This window comes from Poeciliopsis prolifica, unplaced genomic scaffold, assembly GCF_027474105.1.
Source record: "Poeciliopsis prolifica strain line A6 unplaced genomic scaffold, Auburn_PproV2 SCAFFOLD008, whole genome shotgun sequence".
NCBI lineage: Eukaryota > Metazoa > Chordata > Actinopteri > Cyprinodontiformes > Poeciliidae > Poeciliopsis > Poeciliopsis prolifica.
This window is the reverse complement of record NW_026562383.1, coordinates 5,123,602-5,144,242: the sequence shown is the minus strand read 5'-3', so window position 1 is coordinate 5,144,242 and position 20,641 is coordinate 5,123,602. Positions and strand designations below refer to the sequence as shown.

The following is a 20,641-nucleotide window of genomic DNA, read 5'->3' as shown; positions in this document are numbered from 1 at the left end:
TTTTCAAAATAAAAGCGCCTGTCTCGTTTGATGTTTTCCCCTCTTCTTCAGTCGTTGCGAATCTATTTTGACACAATATCACCACTGTAATATGTTTTATTTTCTACATGGCACAAAACTCACTAATTTAGTCAACTACAGCTTACTCAGAGAGTAAGTCAACTTCAAACTACTGTATGGCCATGAAAGCTGCAGTATGGTGGGAGGCATCAAAGCATTTACTGTGTCAGAACGTGAGTCAAAGTACTATCTATTTTATTCAATTATATTCTTCTATATAATCTTATTTCTTTTAGAAATTTAATGCTAAACACACTCCTCTTTTCTATGTTACTCTGCAGTTTGCCAGCTGGGATAAGAACGTTTTTCTACCATTAGCACATTGAACAGCGCGTACACACTCTTGATTGACAGCGCCTGTCTCTGAAAATTTTTTTTAACAAATGTCATGCTGCAGCTTTGAACTTGAAAGAAAGTGTGCTTCAATATGTGGGGAGAATCTGTGGAACAAATCAGACAAAATGAAACAAATCAAAAATACCATTAAGTAAAAAAAAATACCACACGTTCCTGCGTTTAATAATTCATTTTTCTTCATTGAAAAAAAAAAAGTTGATTTCTGCTGTTTTACGGGAGTCATACAAGCGCTTCATGTTACCTTTAAAAGAAGGAATTTCCAAGAAAACCCATTTCATCCGTTTTTTAAAGAGGTGACTCATTTCTCAGTAAAATATTGAAACCAGAACCGGAATAAAAACAACTTGGGAGAGTGATACAAACAATCCTGGGAAAATTGTGTTCATCAGTGCCTCCAAACACACAGAGGTACCCAGACACTGGCCTTTGGAGTCTCTTCTGGTCTAAGACGTCGACACACAAAGGAAAGTCGGGGGAACCCAGCAAACCACGAGTGAAACACAAACGGAGGTCCGACTTTTCAAATAACACATTTCTAAAACTGAAACTTAAACAAAATAACAAATAACTTCTGCATATGTGTATTTTTTAAAATTATTTCATACAAAATGTACAGTCATTCAATACCCAACATGATGTTTGATATAATAACTCAGGCTTTCAATCATTACATAGAAAAAAAATAATGTATTTCATATTGTTTAATATCTGGAGTTGGTAAGATTATGTCGGCTAACATGTAGCAGTCCAGCTTAGTCATTCACTTACTTCCAAACACAGTAACGTTCTGAGTCCAGAGTCCGTATTTTAAAGCAGCTTATGAATTTATTAGGTCTTTGAAAATATTTATATATATATATATACACACACACAAATGTATGACATACACTTTTTCCTGTCCAGCTTATACTAACGAAAAGCCTTCTAAAAGATCTGCATACAGTCAGTCCAAATTACACATTTAAAGCGTTTACATTTAGACCACATTTCTCAAATATACTTACCATTACAATCTCATTTAAATACAGGTCACATCCATTAAAAAAAAAAAAAAACTAAACAAAATTAATCCATGTTGTTCAGAATATCCTGAAAGAAAACGTCTTTCATTGAGATTGTTTGAAAAACTATATAAAATCTTTGAAATTCAGTGGACATCAGCATGTAGGATATGTATACAATAAAACCGTAAAGAAGTTTTAAAAAAAACAACACACACAACCAGTGGAGTGGATGATAATATAACATGTCCTTATGGGATGTCCCGCCGGCTCGGCGGAGCTACGACTGATCTTGGTACTGTCCCTCTGTCGCGGTGTAGAAGTCGTCCAGGACGCTCTGTATGTAGTCAAAGGTGGGTCTGTCTTCGGGCTTGTCCTTCCAGCAGGTCATCATGATCTCGTACAGCTCGGACGGACAGTTTTCGGGCTGGGACATCCTGTAGCCGCGCTGTATGGAGGACATCACCTCTCCCTTCGTCATCCCTTAGAGACAAGTGCAGACACAAGTTAGGAGCTCGTGTGGCATCCAGGCAGAGGACAGCAGATGTCAGTATAATGCCAGACAATGTGCCGACAATGATGACTGAGCCAGAAAAACATCTTACTTACATCTAGCTTTTGTTTTTGTTTGTTTTTTTGTTTTTTTTTTTCATGATCCAGGCCTGTTTGAATTGTGCTTGTGTTTTGATATTTATATTAGTTTATGTCCTACTACATTCTGTTCAGGGCCCTGGATTCATTATTGTTCAAAATATCTTTCCATGTAGTTCAGCCCTTTCATACTTAATTTCTTAGTTTATTTTTGCATTTTGTTCTTTGGGTGTTTTTTTCTGTTTTAGTTGTTTCCCATTTGCATCTAATTTAAGTTCCTGAATTTACATTGTTATTGGAGCTTTCCGACACTTCTTTTTTTCTTTTTTTTTCCTGGTTGCCTGTCCACGCGCTTCCATGTTCCTACAATTTCAGTAAGTTTGGGATTTTCTCAAAACTCTCATTTTCCTCCTTACCTTTTGCTCTGCACTTGGGTCCTTGGCAGCGACGTTTGTTGTCAATTTTGCACCAGATGAATTCATTCGATCAAATAATTCAAGCGTACAAATTCCAGAGAAGGAGACCGGTTTTGTCGCATTTATCTTTTACGTCTAAACTCCACCTTGTGGAATAGCAACCTGCTAATTTCTGAAGTTAATCAAAGTGCCAAATCTTTAAACCTTATTTGCAAATATATTTATCATAAATATGATTGATTTCACACCATGGAGAACGCGGCTGCAGTGACACACTTTTCTTACCTGGATATGGGATTTTTCCATATGTGACAATCTCATAGAGAAGCACTCCGAAAGACCACATGTCTGATTTGATGGTGAAGGTACCGTAGTTGATGGCCTCTGGAGCGGTCCACTTGATGGGAAACTTGGCACCTGTGCAAAGTAAGGCGATACACACACACACACACACACACACACACACACACACACACACACACACACACACACACACACACACACACACACACACACACACACACACAGACAAAGAGAGACATAACATTTAATCAACAAACTCTAGTATATTTACACATAGTTTGCCTAGTCTATGTAAATAATCCAGTGCATCTCTCAATCCCACTCGACACCTGTGCTTGTGTGTCGTGGAAAGTTTTCCAGTCTATTTATGGACCCACAAGTTTATTGATAGATTCCTGGTTCCAGATGAGTAGGCAGACAAGTTTCATTCATCAGCCAAACATAAATACGTCCGTTCTTTAAAAATCCCCAAATACTCTGTCTTGATTTATTATTTTTTTATTTTTTATTTTCCCAAGTGGAACATGCAAATATGCTACATTTGCTCTGCTATCCACTCCAGACTGGTTTCTCTGAAAGGACACTTTTCAAACATTTCGTGGGAAGCCAAACTGTGACTCTTATAATTCCTTATTTCAGTTACAAGGACTGATTCTTGGCTCCATTTAAAGGTTGCAAATGTATTTCTCGCTCGTGTGCACTACATCAGTCTTTTCCACTCTTACTGTCGCCGAAAATACACGACAGATTTGGAGATTTATTACACACAATCGAATTCTTTTCGTTAGTATGTTGATCCAGATTTTCTCGGACAGTGTTAAGTTGTTTTGTTTAAATTAGTGTGAAAAAAATCTGTTTTTCTTTAATATGTATTCATTTAATTTACTGTAAAAAATAAATAAATGGAAAATGACTGATTTCTGAAGTGCCTGAACATGTGTCCCCAGTTCTCTACACTAACAGGAAAAACAAAAATAAAAAAAAATAAAAGATCAAGACATAAATGTCTTGTGTAATACACTTTAATACAAGAGTCTAAAAGGCACATTATCTGAAAAACGAAACAAAAAGTGTCTTTCCTGTTGCCCAACACAATAGCCCTTTCCAGGAAAAGGGGGGCTTTCTTTTTTTTTCTTTTTTAAAATTTTTGCTTCAGTCTATCACAGGGAGTAAAGGAAATGGCTAATGTGTGACAAGAAGAAAAAAAAAGCATCTTGCACAACAGAGAAGCTGGAAGGCGCACTCATCCGCTCCTTCCCACACAAGGCTTACCTTCCCGTGCGGAGTACTCGTTGTCCTCTATGACCCTCGCCAAGCCAAAGTCGGCTATTTTGCAGAGCAGGCTCTCGGACACGAGCACGTTAGCGGCCCTCAGGTCTCTGTGAATGTAATTCTTCTGCTCTATGTAGGCCATGCCCTCTGCAATCTGAAACCCAACGGGAAACAAGTGTGTTTGTATTCGACGATCGTGACAGATTTGCTGGAGGCGAGGAAAGATCTACACTGGAAACATAATTTTATGTTCGGGTGACTACTTTTGAGTTAGCATAGTCACTAAATTAGCAGTTTTGCAGCTCAATAAGTTCTGCGGCTCAATTTTGTGTTGGTCGTAAAAAAAAATACTGCAGCTAAAAGTTAGTAAATTCAAGTCTAGAATTTCTGTATAAATGTTAATTTCTCTGGTTTTGCAGTCAAGTTAATTTGTACGGCAGCAAGTTGATTGGCTAAAATTGTAGCTATCCTGGCTTCGAAGCTGCTGGTATTTATGCCTTTATCATATTGAGTCTTCAACACAAACTATTGTCTGTAAATTGGCTTGACGTAAATATTGATGTGCGCATTTAAAGAAGCTTTGTAGCTGAATTCTAATATTAATATTATTTTTGGACGGATTAAAAAACCAAAAAAACCCCCAAAAACGTTTCCTTATACAGTTTCTATGGTTTTAAGTTGAGGTAATGACGTGTGTGAGAGAGTTTCAGAATGACTGTGTTTTTCCTTGGTCAGCTGGAGGAAACAATGCTATGCTATTCTTACTCTGTGGTTGCAAATAGCATTAAAACCCAGGTGTGCAAAACCAAAGGAGAACAACTCATTGCACTTTCAAATAACCGTTTTCAGATGACTAATGGTCACTGATTGAAGGCTGGCTCCCTGTGCAGACAGCACAGCTAATTAAACAACTGATAACTTGTGTTGCACTTTAGAAAGCAACAGTAAGACTTGAACTTGATTTGAACTTTGTTTGTTTTAAAATCAAGTCAACAGACTCAGTTATGTGCAACGCTACGAATATTCCATGCTGCATCACACTTAAAGTGGAGTAGTAGAAGTGGAAAGTTTCAGAACTACAAAAATAATCTTACCTGGGCTGAGAAATCTATGAGCTTTGGTAGTTTCAGTCTGTTTCCTGCGTCACTCTTTAAGAAGTCCAGGAGACTTCCTAAGCACAGGACAGAACAGAAACAACACAAAGTTTTTAGTTGTGGGTATGAGAGCATAACAGCAAGCCTATTTTTACCTCTAAAACAACAAAATATTTGTTGTTAGTGGACCATCTCAAGTAACCCAGTGCATGCAATCTAAGATGTACAAATGTAGTGCAGCTCGTCTGTTTACTTTATCATGTCTGCGTAAGGTTAAGTGACAAAGCGCGGCTCTGTACCGTTTGCCATAAACTCAGTGATGATGTAGATGGGCTCAGTCTTGGTGACGACGGCGTAGAGCCGCACCAGTCTGTTGTGGTGCAGCGTCTTCATCACGTTGGCTTCTTCCAGGAACGCTTCGACGGTCATGGTGCCAGGCTTCAAGGTCTTCACGGCCACTTTGGTTGAGTTGTTGTAGTAAGCTGATGCCACAGAGCGTGGAAACAAGAGGCGGGGAATAGAGAATATCGTTACAGATCCGTTGAAATGAGTCTTAGTTCATTTGGTTTTGTTGTGTTTTTAATGTGCCAAAATGACACTAATGACTCAGGTAAGGCAAACTTCTTCCACATTCAGTACATATTGGGGAATAGTTGAAAACGTCAATTTAGAATGAAGGTGAAGTGCGCAGTATGCTTCATTTTCTTTTCAAACAGACGAAACAAAAGGTTTTTCAGATGAATAAATTCATATAACAAGTTGACCTCACGTTCAGTCTCTGAGTAGGTAATCCACCCCCTACTGTAACCTATAGGTCAGCCATGTTGACTTACAGCCAAGCGGTTGTCAGCTTGACTAACAAAATCCAACTGAGGTTCCAGTTATTCCCTCAAACATTCGCAATCGTTAGTCACCGATTATCTGAAGAAACGTCAGGGAACTTTGTGAAACGTGTCTCAAATCGGAACAGAAATGTATCAAAGTCAATCGTCACGTTTGTTGCTTAGCTGTTGTGGTTGCCCAACTTTCAGAAGGGAAACAGAAAGGTTTGCTCGTTATCTGTACTCCGAAAATTTAGATCATACTGCAGATCTTTCAAACATTAGACTGGACCGCTTTAACAGTCTCTCAACTTCCAATGCAAATACGTCCTTGAGTTTTTTTTTCCCTCTATGATAACAAGTTCACATATTCCGGGATAGACTTATTTCTGTAGATGATCAAGTGATTCAGGTGTAACAGTGAAGATGTTACATTCATAGGCATTTGTCTTTTCAAGGTAAAAACTGCAATATAGGAGATTTTGGACTCTGAAGCTTTTTGCAGAGAGACAATTTAGTGAAATGTTCCTCTGACACAAAGCAGAAGTCTATTTAAAGGCATAGCATGACATGCCCTTCAGGGGTGAGCTGGTTAGTTCTCAGGTTTATTTAGACACACTAGCGTCACAATAGGAAGTAGTCTAACATTTGCAGTCGGCCACAGAATCTAAACCACAGCTTTGCCCGCTGCGCAGCAAAGGCCCTTTGCTGGACTGCAGTTTGAGATTCAGTTAAACCACGAACACCTTCATGGTGTGATTAAAAAAAAAGGTTCTAGAGAAATGAATAGGTGTGATTGTGCTTCTTTCTTACCCATCCACACTTCTCCAAACTGCCCAGCACCCAGTTTCTTCACGAACTTTATAGAGTCTTTGGAAATCTCCCAAGCGTCCTTGTCCCACGGCCGCTGGGCTTTGGGTTTCGCACACGGACGCTCAAGTTTGCGGCACAGACCATCGGACCTGGCTGAGAGGCACAAAGGTATTTTTTGGTGTGTGTGTTTTCTTGTGATGATTAGGTTTTTAATTTTGACCTCCACATCCCGCTCTTTTCACAAAGCGCTACACACCAGAAGCTCAAGACTCATCGGTCTCAGAAAGCGTAAAAACTGAAAGTAAAATAAGTTTGGGTATTTAGAAAGTTATGTCTTTTCTGGGAAACAAAGACAAGGAAACAATATCCTCAGGAATCTGGAAAGGGGAAAATACATTTTAAGCACATATTGGCCTAAAGCTATTCTTTTATTTTTTTGTCTTTTGAACGTGTCACATGATGTAATTTTCTGCTTTTAAACTGAGATGCACCCAAATTGGCACAAAAGCATTTAGTCTAATCTAGATATAACAACAAATAAGGGAGCATTAAATATGAAATCTTTACTTGTGTCGATAAGTAGCTGTGGAACAACATTTACCAATAAATTTGTCACAAAGAGGATTTACAATCCTGCAACATTTCAAAATGCTCGTTACTGTTTGCTTCCCTCTGACCGTCGCTCTGAAAATACTGTATTTCCCAAACTTTTCCAGTATTTTCTAGTTTTGTAGTTAGCATGTTTACCCAGGTCTGAGTCAATAAGCCGTGACCTCACGCTCAGCTGTGATTTCCAGCTCTTCCCCCTTCTGTCCGTACTCACTGTGGTAATGTTTGAGCATGCTGCTGATGTCCGGGAAGGAAATTTTGGGAGAGACGTAGAAGCCGCCGTTGTCCAGCTTCCTGATTTTATAATGTTTCACCGAATCCACGCCCTGGGCATCCACGTCTCTGATTGACAAGGAGAAGTTGCCTGTGTGGGGGGACAAGTCTCACACTGAGTCCCAGATGCCGAATTGTGAAGGAACCTTGTGGGAAAAGTGCTGGGTACCTTTGGATGTTTCGCTTTCCCTGATAAGATAAGAGCCTGGTTTGTTTGCGGGAGCCAGCAGCTGCCTCTCTGCATCCTTCCTTGTGATGTCTTTGAAAAACCATCTGCAATGATTTCAGGGTGATTTTATTTATTCATTTATTCACAATGCAGCAATGTTATTGATGAGGCAAAGCTGAAACGTTCACCCAACATCATACTCACTCTTCCGTTTCCATGGTGTCAACTTGGGCAACGTAATTGGATGGGATGAATCCTTCTTTGTTGGACGTTAGAGACTTTGCTTTCCACCAGTCACCGTGTCTGAAAGCAAACAGGGAAAACATTCCCTTACGTTTATGCCGCAACACGTTTTTCTCAAGATATTACGTCCAAAATAATCAATCCAGTTCAACCCAGAGGTTTGTCTTTTTCCCCCTGCACCTAAAGCATTAAAAAAAAATCCTATTATTTTGCCCCTGACGCCTGTGGGGGCGCTGCACCAAGAACTACTGAAGAAATCGACACAAAACCTCCGAAGAAGGCCAGCGCAACTTTCTTCTTCACAGAAAGCAAACAAAAATGGAATAGCGTCAGATTTTAGTGGTTGTAGGATTTCTTATTCATATGACGACCGACACAACATCTTCGTTAACCCGCAGAGCAGAGAGCAATATATTGACATGTTGCCAACTCCCTGCTTTTGAAACTGCCTCTAGTCCGGTTGCATTCAGACAGGTTTTCTACCGTTTCAGAGTCCACTTCAACCGGGCCGAGACCGAGGTTTTTAGGCGGATCGGAGTTCGGCTTTTAAGTCCGTTTTGGAATTCAAATTTGCATTCAGACCTCCTCAAAAACTCAGACTTTCTAGACAATTAGAGTCTGATTCGGGACTCCTATCCTGGGTTGGTCTGAATGCACCTTTAGACAAACCAGTTCAACTCACAGTCATGGATTTGGAGTCTAGAAGAAACATTATTTCCATTCTGAATATTCCCACTTAACTGTGAAAGACACTGTTGTTTATCTCGACTTATTTGTTCAGGAATAAGATATAAAACTTCGTTAGAGTTAAGAGTGACCGTTCTATAAGCCCTCTGGTCAAAAGCTAATTCGCAGAACCGCTCAACGAAGAGTCTTTCCAAAGTTCTACAGACAGAAGGACTCGGACCTCGTGGTCACTCTGACTTTCAGCGCTCCTGACAGAATGTAGAAATACCAAGAACCGCTTTCATGAGCTGCATAAGTCCACTTACTCTTCCAGGATTTTCATCTCCTCTCCTTTCTTGAATCCTAAATCTTCTCGACGCAACGCCTCGTAAGGATAAAGAGCAATCACCACTTTAAAAGTTGCTTGTTCCTCTAAAGCAGAAAAAAAACACAAAAGTTGACATTTTTAAACACCATGTGACAAAATATGAGAGAGTCCCTCAGTAGCACACAGAGGTTGTAGAGCAGGTTGAAACAGGATCAGAACAATAGGAAGCATTAATTATGACGAACTGACCTGTTGTCATTTGCATTTGAATAAATGACTGGCAACTGTTTAGATCTTCTCTCAATAGTCAATAGAAAAATATTTGGTGGATTTACAGCAATCAAGATTTCTGACCGGCTTTTTGCATGTTTCTGCTAATATTCAGCCCCTCCACGTCCACGAGGTCGGCCCCGTTAAAATGCTGAGGAACTTGAGAAAAAACTTTTTCCCCCTAAGATTTAATCTTGCATGACGGGACTAAAATAGAAAACAAATCAAATGGGACGGTGATTGTGGTTATGTTGTTTTTTGGGGGAGGGGGGATTTTCCTCGCTATGTCGCTTGTCAGACTTCAGTTTACGTTCCTCCAGATATCATAGGAAGGGGGGAAGAATAAAAGAGGGATACCTTGCATTTGCTGGAACACTTGACCCGGTAGCAGGGAGTTATTCTGAAAAGAAAAGAATAACATGAGATTTTGAATTCTATTTTTATTACTTTTTTTTTTTTAACACAGCTGTTGCACACATTCAGAATGTGTTCACTTCATATTTCCAGAGAATCATCATCATCATCATCATTCGAGAACGGGAAGTTCTGACCACTTGGGGAAAAATGTAGTCATCTTATTGCAAAACAGTCGAAACTTTCTTAGTTTAGAACAAAGATTTGGCACTTTTCCGCGAGCGTGAACGTTTCTTTGTCCGTTTGAGCCGCGGTTGTGGCACATCTGTTCGGGTTCAGAGCCCAGTAGGGATTCCCATGGGGCTCCGCTTCCTTTCCACTCACTTTCTTGGTGCTGAAGGTGGGGTCTCTGACGTAGTGCGCCGCCTCGGGTTTCTCGGCCTGCTGTCTGATTTTGCTCTCCACACCGCTCGCCAGGCCGCCGCTCAGCGTGGACTTCAGACAGCCCATCCCGCCTGCTGGGTCGAGAGGCTGGGGGAAGTGAGAAACAAAAAGTCTGTTAAAATGAACAGCTGCTCAAACAAAACAAGCTCTTCAAATATAATTTAAATAAAAATGTAAAAGAGAGTAGAGATTCTCATTCAGGGCCGCATTCCAGATTTTTGAAACGCATTAGGGGAAGTTGCAAACCCTCTTTACAGCCTTAATTTCTCCTCAAATAACATTGCGATTCCGATTCAAGCTGGAAACTCTGGAGGAGCTGCAGAGACCCACAGCTCAAGTCGACAGAACTATGAGTCGAGTCGTGCGCCTCAGCAAAACGTCAAACTATTGCAACCGTGGCAGGTTGGCGGTGTGAGTGCTCTGCAGGAAGCTGGTCAGAGTTGATGAGAAGATAAGTGGATCATTCTCAACAGAATGTGACGTAAACAGTCGGGGCATATTTTTACTCCCGATGTCCGAAAGCATCGTTGCGACCTTTGCGTGACCTGCTTTTGCAGTTCTTTTATAGCCGCTTTCTAATTAACTGTTTGGAAAATTTTATTAGCTGTGTCACGCGGTTCTTCATTTTGCTTAAGCTTATCATCGCCACAGAAATTGCCGTGTTGTATTTTCTGACTTCCCTGAACTACACGGCCGTAAAGGTCATAAACACTTTTATGACCTCCACTTCTTTCCCAGCTCTACGTGTGGAATCCATATAAATCACAGACTGACTTTTACATCAAAATTGCCTTCCTGATTAAGATTAGACCTAATAATTGTGCAAACGGAAATATTTACCACATTTAGCTACAGCACGAAATCTGTTGACGTTCTGTGTGATAATCTTTGAAAAGATTCAGTTTATTTTACAGTCTCTTTTTGTTTTCTTTTCATCACTTCGTTGGACACATGCTGTGTGTCTTTTGGTTCGTTTAGCAACTGTAAGTGTCTCTTTTAATCTCCCAGAATGGATCATAACACTATCGGCTAAAAATGAATAAAAATGCACATTTCAGCAGTTTTTCATTTGTTTTCAGGCAACAATTGAATTTTTTTACACCAAAATGACACAGAAGTAGTCAGTAATACTCTTTTAAATTTCCTTTTCTGGATGCTGGGTTGGAAGTATCAACATCCCAATGAAGAAATTGTTTTCATGCTCTCTTGGGTAAAGTTTTTTTTTCTTCTCCCTCTTCTTTTTAAAACCTATAAACTGAAAAAAAGCCTTTTTTTTTTCTTTTACCCGACTGACACATTTCTTTCAATGTATGTTACTGAAAATTATAAGGTCGTGTAACATTTGCGTCACTCGGCGGGTTTTATTTAGATGGATGTCAAAGGTTGTGAACTACTGCTTTAGTCAAATGGAAAATGGGGGAAAAAAACAAACTAAAATGAAATTATACAACCACTTTGTAAAATAAACAAAAAAAGGTCAACAGAACGTTGATTGGTTGTTGTTGGATTGGTGGATTTTGATGAACCAATCAAAAAAAAAAAGAATCTGACAGCCTGGTCAGAAATGGCAGCAATAATACTCTGTATTACTGCACTTCCTGTGCTGATGCAGGTGGAAACCCTGATACATAATCAGACCAAATTATTGACGGGATACGTGGCGCAAATGAAGCACAAAGAAGCAATTGTGACGGACATTTGAATTGTAGAACACGCAGTGTCGCAGGTCTGGGGAGTTTTACACCCACACCGCACACGTGAAAGCAGGAACACTGATCAGAAGTTTGAATTGGGACACAGAACAGAGCTTCACTGTAAAATTATTATAATTTGTAAATCTGCTTTCCCTGTTTGCTTGCATTCCTGTTCGGTGCACGAGCGAAACGCAGAGAGCGGGATACTAAATAAATAACTTGATGCTGGAATATTAAGGGCCCTTATTGAAACCGGTTTGATGTGTTTGTGCTGGTGGGACGCGAGAAGGAAAAATGCAAACCACCAATGTGCCTTTTAACTAATAGAAAAAATAAACAAATTATGATATGACCCGCTGACAAACATCCACTTTTTAATATACTTTACACTAAAGGTTTAGTTAAATGGCTATTTAACTTTCTTAACCAGGTTGTTACAACTTTGTTGTTTTTTTTACATTTTCCCTCTGCTATTTTATGTATTTTGCAACTGATTTCTACAGGATATACACCTTTAAAAGGTGGAAAAAGAAAGTTCTGGAACAATTTCTAATAATCTTACATTTACGTGAGAAAACCTCTCCCAAAACAGCTGACATTTTAACAAGGTTATGAGCGTACAGGGCTCGATAACAGTTGGGCCCCTCTTTGTCATTTGGTCTCAATTATTTCAAATAAAATAATCTAAGTATGGGTCGGAGTGCTGAGGTCATCGCCCCGGATCCGCGCAGCCAAAATCAATTGCCACATTTTCCTCGAATCTGAAAAAAGTTACAAAAGGAATATTAATAGCATTGAAAAAGAGTAGAGGAACTTGCGACACTTAAAACTTCTGCCTTAGTTCTGCGTTATGCACCAGGCATCATGTGTGGTCAGCATTAAAATGCAGATGTGCAAATGCTAAACACATCTGCATGAAGATGCAGATGGGTTTTATGAAACATAATAATGTGCTTTTTCTCTTTCTTTAGTGTGGTTTGTCTACTACTATTTTATCAAGACAGATTCTGCAGTGTCACATGCAGGATATTTGGTGAGGTTGCAAGACTTCATCTGTGTTTTTCCTCATCTGGTTCGCTTTGTTTTCACTTCTTAGATGAAATCTGCTTGTATTCTGTTGGCTTTCAGCAAAGAGGCTGAGCTGTAAGTCAAAAACATCGCAAATTTTAGGCAAAATTCAAAACCAATGAAAGAAAATTACGAGCAGGAGTTTTGCGACCTTTCCAAGAATGTGACTGAGTCGAACTCCAGACGTTTCTACGTTTCCACTTCAAAGCAGATGTGCCTGTTTTTCCTCATCAGTGTGTTCCCTAAAACATTTATCTTGCAAAACCTTGTGGTGAAAATCCAACCCAAAAGTGTACGCTTCGGATAGGATCTTTTCACACAAATTGCTAATCAAATCAAACTATACTCTGCTCAGCTTCAATCAGCGGTACTTGTCCGGTGCAAGTCAGATCCTGCTTGGTAAACAGCAGGATTACTGAGCCTTGCCCAAGAGAAAACGATGACTCATTAGTTTAATTTAAAGATGAACACTTGAGTCAAATAGTTTGAGCCTAAACACAAAACAACATTCCTATTTTTGTCTGGACTTGGCCACTCGAATAATTTCAGAGCAGTGACAGAGTTATTGGAGCAGATTTCACTTCCCTAGTTTCATCGATGTGGCTTCTGATCGGACCATTTCTGCTAATCGGTATCAAAGCCGCAACCTGCCACATGCCTCACTATAGTTACACAAAGATACATGCAACCTCAAAAGCATACCACAAGTATTTAAAAAAATCAACAACAAAAACAGCTTCCTGTTCTGACTTCCTAGCTTCAGTATTGCAGATGCAGTGACTAATTGGCTACTTGTACTATAGAAAAGAAGTATATTTGGACACAACTAATTCTAGCATTAGAATTAGTGAATGTCAAGATTACAGAAAGTCACGAGAGTCAGAAGGAAGGAACATGCCACCACTTGAAGCAGCGACGTGGCTGTTTTTGTGCAGGTCATGATGGGTTATCACAGCGTAGAGAAAATTATTTACGCCGGCAAATATCCTGTGGCCATAAGGAAACGAGATAAGCGTGTTGACAACTGAGTAAATATTAAATCGAGGCAAAGCTTCTTCAGGAGAGAGAAGGGACGTTACTGCAAAAATCTGTGCAGTCTTGTTGAATTAACAGAGTATACCAAACGGCAAGAAGAAAAAAAGCCGAACGCTTCCGGAGGGCAAAACAAAATCTATGCATTACAAAAGGAGAAGTCAGAAAAAATATAGGTGGTAATATTAATAGGAGAATAGTAGTAATAATAATAATTTTAAAAAATGGGAACAGGAAAACAATTTCTGCTCCTATCCAGGAAAACAGCAACCAGATTTTAAATGGGTCGTTGAGGTCAATGGATGCCCTTTAGAGTCCAGGAAACCGGTTTGGGAAAAAAAAAAAAAGAAGAAGGAAACATATCAACAGCCAAAAGAAATTATCAATGCAGCTCTGTTAAGAGATTTACATACATTTTCTATCCTCTATCCACGTAAATATCATATTCACCATTTTTATTTATGAAGTTCTATTTTGACATTGGATGAACAATTCAATCCACTCGTATACATTGTCATGAAGTGCGGTGTGGAAGGCAGTGAGGGAAACGCAGCAGACCCACGTTAAAATTAAATGATGGTTTAAATAGTGAAAATAATCAAAGTAGTCCAAAGCACAATCCAAACAATAGTCCATCAGCCAGGCAGCATGGCTGCGCGGAAGCCAGAGCTCAACGGTGGTAGCAACTGGTGAAAGGATGGACACAGTATGAGCAGATACGACGCTGATTGACGCTCGGACCCGACGAGGAACAAAGAACAGAGGTGGGGTTAAATAAACAGGGTAATCACAGGACAAGAAACACCTCCGGACAATCAAGGGGACACGGGACAACATGGAGACTAAGAGACACAAAAACTCAAAATAAACACACAGAAAACTCAAATTCTGTTAGTACGCCCGCCCCCCTCCCTCCTCCCCGTCAATTGAGGCTACCAGAAATTGTCCAAGAAAAAAACAAAAACACAATCAGGGTGAGAGGAGGGGCGCTGGAAGGAGGGTCAGTAGTCCAGGACAACAAAGGGAAATCCAGCCCAACCAGGGTGGGAAGAGACGCAGGAGGCGGAGCGTAGTGGGAGGTCCGGCAGACGTCGACGGAGCAGGGAATGGGCGCTTGTAGGCAGGTACGGCGGGTGATGTCGGCACGGGGTCTGGACTCTTGGAGGCGAGTCTTGGAAGTCCCCGCTTCCAAGACTCGCCTCGTGACTAGCAGACTTGGAGGAGGCACTATGAAAACACCCAGTAACTGGGGCAGTAAATCATTTAACTGGGGCAGTAAACCCATTAACTAGGGCAGTAAACCCACTTATAAGGGCAGTAAACCCACTAACTGGGGCGGACCACACCATCAGCCTCAGCCAGGTGCCAAACGGGCCACCTGGAACCCCATCACCATGGGGACGGTTGCTGGAGTGAAGGCGGGGGCGGAGGCTGGAGAGGTGGCTGCAGCGACAAATGAGTCGCAGAGCTCCAAGACCAATTCCAATGTGGCTGGTTGATTCTTGGTGAAGGGTTAGGGTGAATGACAGGGAGGTAATCGGGTTCGGAAAGAGAGTCCAGGAAAGAGTCGCCAAAGGGAAAAGCACTGGAGCTAATCTGGTGGGTCCATGTTGTTATGATGGTAGCGTGCCTCTCCGTAGTTCCTGTGGTCGGGTCCTTCTGTCATGAAGTGTGGTGTGGAAGGCGGTGAGGAAAACGCAGCAGACCCAGATTGAAATGAAACGATGGTTTTAATGGTGAAAATAATCCAAATAGACCAAAGCACTGCAAAGAGACTCTTTTATATCTTAAAAGGGATGAAAGTGATAGAAAGAATTTGACCTTCTTTGCTTTTGCATTTAGTACTTAGGTTAATGGTGCATTTTTATCCTCAAGAAAAAGCCAAAAAACTTCAGATGTCTCACAAATATTAAGATAAATAAATAAAAGTAATAAAATATTAACACACATGGAAAACCCTTATAAAAACCTTACAGCAGAAAGTACAGTGGTCACTGCGAGAATAAGTTTCATCAGTAAAACTGATCAGTGCAATACTGTGCGAGAAAGCAAAAGTATTGAGAGGGAAAGCAAAAGGAAAAAAAGCCACCATGTCCTGCAGGGGCCTCCGTATTCCAAGAGTGTAATCTTAGCAAGACTAAACCACAGATCCCTGTGGAAACACGCAGGGATCAGGTTTAAATAGTGGTTTAAACCTGACAATCGATGAAGAAACTTAAACACCAGTGTGACTGTAAACCTGTCTTGGAAATGAAAATGACTTCTCAGAAGTGAACACCCTCAGGCCTGAAACTTACAGCTGACCACATGGTAAAAAACCTTTTAGGGAAAGGTTATCGGTCAGATGAGTTATTTGGAGGAGTCGGTTTAAGGCTGCGAAAGCCAAAACCGCTGTGCTAGTTATCAACCAAGGCGATGGGAGCATCATGCTGAGTTGTCCTTTTTCAATTTTCAGTAAAGACGGAGAAAAACTGTCTCCAAATTCTTTGATTGACGGTTTGTTGGTGCTCTGAGACAGAAGCACTACAAAAAGTGACTAAAGTCGTCGGAGAATGGAAGTTTACGATGAATGTTTGCAACTACGACCAGAAATAGGGGAACGTTTAAATACATCGAATGTCAAATTTTAAATATTAGACAGTGCTTTTTAGCTTGCAAAAGTAGGAAATGAGACATGGCAACATAAAAATATTTATGACTGAGGCTACTTCCACAAAGCAGTTGGTGAATTTGTACATGGAGCAACTGCAGAGCAGTCCCAAAGTTGTGGGTTTGATTCCAGCTTCTCTCTGCTTCATGTCGATGTTCTTTGGTAAATGAAGGCGTGTGTGTGTGTGTGTGTGTGTGTGTGTGTGTGTGTGTGTGTGTGTGTGTGTGGGTGTGCGTGTGTGTTGGCGTGTGCGGCTGGCCGAATGTGGCTCTCGTGCAAAATGCTTTGAGTCGCTATGACTACAAAAGCGCAACATAATTTAAGTCCATTCACCATAATGCAGAAATATGATTATTGTTGCACTTGTTGTTCTCCTTGTGCGATTCATTCAGCGTCGCTCTTTATGTTTTGTTTGTTGTTGTTTTGTTGCTCCTCTGCAATTAAAACGTTGCTATGTCTTCCAGCCTAACAAAGCGAACCTGACGACAGCCATAAGTCTGGAGCAATTTAGCATCGTTGAATGTTGCATCTAAGCATAGGTCACGCTTGAAACGTTTGGTGCAAGCAGCAACAAAATACTAACACTTTGAAAATCACATAAAGCAACATTTTTTTACATTTCTATGTACATTTTCTTGTAAAAAAAAACAAAAAAATGGAGAAGTGGGTTAGAGTGAAAGAAAAAGAACAATCACAGCTTCATCAGTCAGGTGTAATAACTTTGTGATGGAAAAGGTTGAAGAAATTCACTCATATTTGATCAAACAATAATTAGTAGTATGTTTGTTATGGTCGCGTTTTGACTGTGCCACTACATTGTTTTCAGTCTCTCCTGGTGCCATTGGCTTTCAGTTACTGTGTCTGACATTAACTAACACAGTGACTGATAACTGGCCTTACTTAGCAGACTTTTTGTGACATCCAGCAACTATAAATTCCCACAACAACAACAAAAAACAAAACACGGGGTGCCTCAAGACTCCCTTTTCGTGCCTCTATGTTTTCCCCATTGACTCAGATTATGGAGTCGTTCACCATAAGCATGTCAGTTACACACTGTACTCCTGCCTCGCCATATTAGAGCACTACAATCACCGTTCCAGTGTCATTAACAATTTGATGGGTCTGATATTATTGTCCACTGTCTTACAAGAAAACCTTCCAGTCCTCTGTTTCCAAAAATACAATCAATTTATTGTTATGCAGTCCACAGCATTTCACAGTATAGTCAATTCGAACCCATTATAGAGATTTGAAGTTGGAATGTACCATTCAATCAGTCAATCAATCAACCAATCAATCAATCAACCAATCAATCAATTCCTATTATTTCCTCAATTTGAGGTGACATACTCACATGTGACACCGCTCGGATCCACCGATCTCTTCTGTGTCTGCAAAGGTCTGAAGACCAGACTGTGAGTGTGGTTTGACTTACACACCCGACCACCACGTCAGATCTGTGTGCCACAAAGCTGCTGCATTTGGACATTTTGTCTCAGGCTTCTACGAAGACGCCTAACACTCACGTCGTTGCGCCAGTTTGTCCTCGGCTGAACGCAAACGTTGCGATTTTTCTGTGGAAGCAAAGCACTGCTGTGCGCTTTATTTTTTGGTAAGAGGCTCAGTGGTGAATGTAGTCTCACCTGTTGTGCAGGTTTTCATTTTCAAAATGTTAAGTTAGCAATTTGGACATCGAGTGTCGACTTTTCATCCAGATCTGAAAGCTTTTATTTCACATGCAGTTAAATCAACTTTATGGATATTGTTCAGTTTTTTTTCAACGAGATAAGTTTGAAACATTTCGGGCGTGAGCTCTTAACGCATGACAGTGTCAGTTATTTAAAAAAAATAAAAATCATGCTTTTTAAAAATGGGTCATCGGACAGAAGCCCACAGGCGACTCAATGGATTCATCCCTCATTCAGTCAGTTTAATTCACTCCAACTTGACCCCAGTCATAAAACAATGCAGTTAGCCTGATGCTTCAGTGTTACTTTAGCGTTGTTCTTGACTTTAATTTTCTTCAACTGCGTTTCTGAGTTGTCCCTGTAAATCACCATTCGTCACTTTCTATATCTGCGGTTCAGCACAAAGAAGCGTCTCTTCATGCCTTACCAATGATTAACGTTGAAAACGTTGCACCTTCTTCACCAATGTCACATTAGTTGATTTGTTTTGTATGCCGCAGTCTCTACAGCAGAAGCTGGATTCACAGAAACCTTTCCAGGGGTGCATCTAGAATATTTTGGAAGGGGGCCCTTCACCCCAAAACATTTTGGGATGAGGCATCGCAAAAAGAAACTGTACAAAAGAGTTTCTTTAATGTGTGACATCAGAGATCAAAGGATTAATTTGGCATGGATATTTTTTCCAAGATGTAACTGATTTATATTTTTTTAAGTAAAAAAAATAAAATAATAATATTTAAGCACATTGAACAGTATTAAGCTTACGAATGAAATTATTGTGATTTTTAACACAAAAAAACAACAACATTTAAATGAAGTTTCACTTGCAGTTTTTCAGTGTAGTAATGAACTCAAACACCTGATCCAGTAAATCTTTGACCCAGCCAGGGCAAGAAGTGACTGATAAGTCCGTCTTTAAGAAGTCTGCAACATTTCCAGATCTTTCCTTCAAATCCACAAGTATTTGTGCAAAACTCACTACCAGTCTATTCACACTCAAACAAGTGCTTCCTGTTTTTTCATCCTTCTTTTTTCTTGACAACCTCAAAAGAATCATTGTTCTTCCTGGAGTGAGACTTGTGTCCACTGAAGTCATTGAAATATTCCCATGGAAGTTTGCAGAGCTCAGTGTTTAAACAACAGAACAAGGGGGGGGGGGGGGGGAATGTTCAAATAGAGGAGAGCCAGAAAGGAACCAGAAACCAAAACCGCAGTGGGCAAAAAAAAAAAGAAAGAAAAAAAGACAGAAAATGACTATTTGAAATCGAAGGGAGACATGCAGCTGGGTCTGGTGTGGGTTTTTTTCATTTTTTTTTTTTCATGCTGCTGGTTCAGTGCCTCTGCTGTATTTTTAACATGACAGGCGGTAAACAGCCGGAAACCGGGGAGTCGAGATGTGGAGCCTGCGCTCACGCTCCCGTGTGCCACGCCGTTCCTGCCTTTAGCAGCCCTCCCAAGGAGAAAGGCAGGGAAAGATGGGACGACATGCAGGAGATGAGTGACTCAAGGATTCACTCAAAAACCCGTAAGAAAAAGCCTGATCGGTTTTTGCAAACTGGGCATCTATTAACACATCTAGCAATCCATCTGTTCAGTGAAGAAAACCTCAATTTGACAAAACTGACTTTACACACATTTGACACGCAGCAGATCTTACCTCAGTATACCTGGTGAAATAGAGCGACCAAGTTATTTTCCCGTCTGCAGAAGTTCCTTAACTTTGTTTCCCCCCCCAGTTCCTCAGAATTGCCCTTCGTCCTGCTCATCTGAGCGCTGACGCACACTGACACACGCGCGCGGCACGACAAGAGGCTCACATGGTCGTCGTGGACTGCGATGGCAGAATGAGGAACTCAGGGGAGCTGCTTGGGGATTTTTTTTTATCTTACCCAAGCTTCCTGGTACAATTGTCTAATGATCATTTGCATAATCAGCAACTGACACACACAGACATGCACACACTGCATTTCTCGTAGGATCTGCAGCGACAGATTCCATTCGCCTATACGCCGCGTGTCAAATGGGACCTTTTTTGAAAACCTCCCGAGTATTTCTCTTCAGTGCCTTGCTGGAGTATTCAACCCCATCACCACCCCTTTAAACTTTTCCATGTTTTAGTGCAAAGAAAATCCTGAATGTTTTCTGTCTGAGCTTCATGTGATGGACTTTTGCGAGACGCAGAAATCAAAGGGAACATAACACCCGCTCAGGGCGCAGACATAGCGGTGGTGGCAGCATCATGCCTTTCTCTAGCTTAAATAAAGAAGCAGATCAAACTGAGAAAACGGGCTGATAGCGGTGTATAACTGCAGTCCTCAAGAGTCACTGTATTGTGGCTTTTGGGGGTTTTTCCCCCCCACAATTCAAATTATCAGTTGTGAAAGAAAACATTTTTTTTTCCTTTCGCTTCATAAGTATTCAC

At 40.6% G+C, this 20,641-nt stretch overlaps 1 protein-coding gene across 1 annotated transcript; it reads right to left on the bottom strand.

Moving 5' to 3' along the window:
- Window positions 1-1,196: 1,196 nt before the first annotated feature.
- Window positions 1,197-20,048, bottom strand: lyn (LYN proto-oncogene, Src family tyrosine kinase). The gene is made up of 13 exons (XM_055032821.1): window positions 19,877-20,048; window positions 10,025-10,171; window positions 9,644-9,686; window positions 9,015-9,120; window positions 7,984-8,082; window positions 7,780-7,883; window positions 7,552-7,701; window positions 6,729-6,881; window positions 5,394-5,576; window positions 5,095-5,171; window positions 4,001-4,154; window positions 2,711-2,842; window positions 1,197-1,901 (listed from the first exon to the last, which is right to left on the bottom strand). Exons 2-13 carry the CDS (start codon window positions 10,148-10,150, stop codon window positions 1,699-1,701), a joined length of 1,530 nt encoding a protein of 509 aa, XP_054888796.1. The 5' UTR covers window positions 10,151-10,171; window positions 19,877-20,048; the 3' UTR covers window positions 1,197-1,698.
- Window positions 20,049-20,641: the final 593 nt, after the last annotated feature.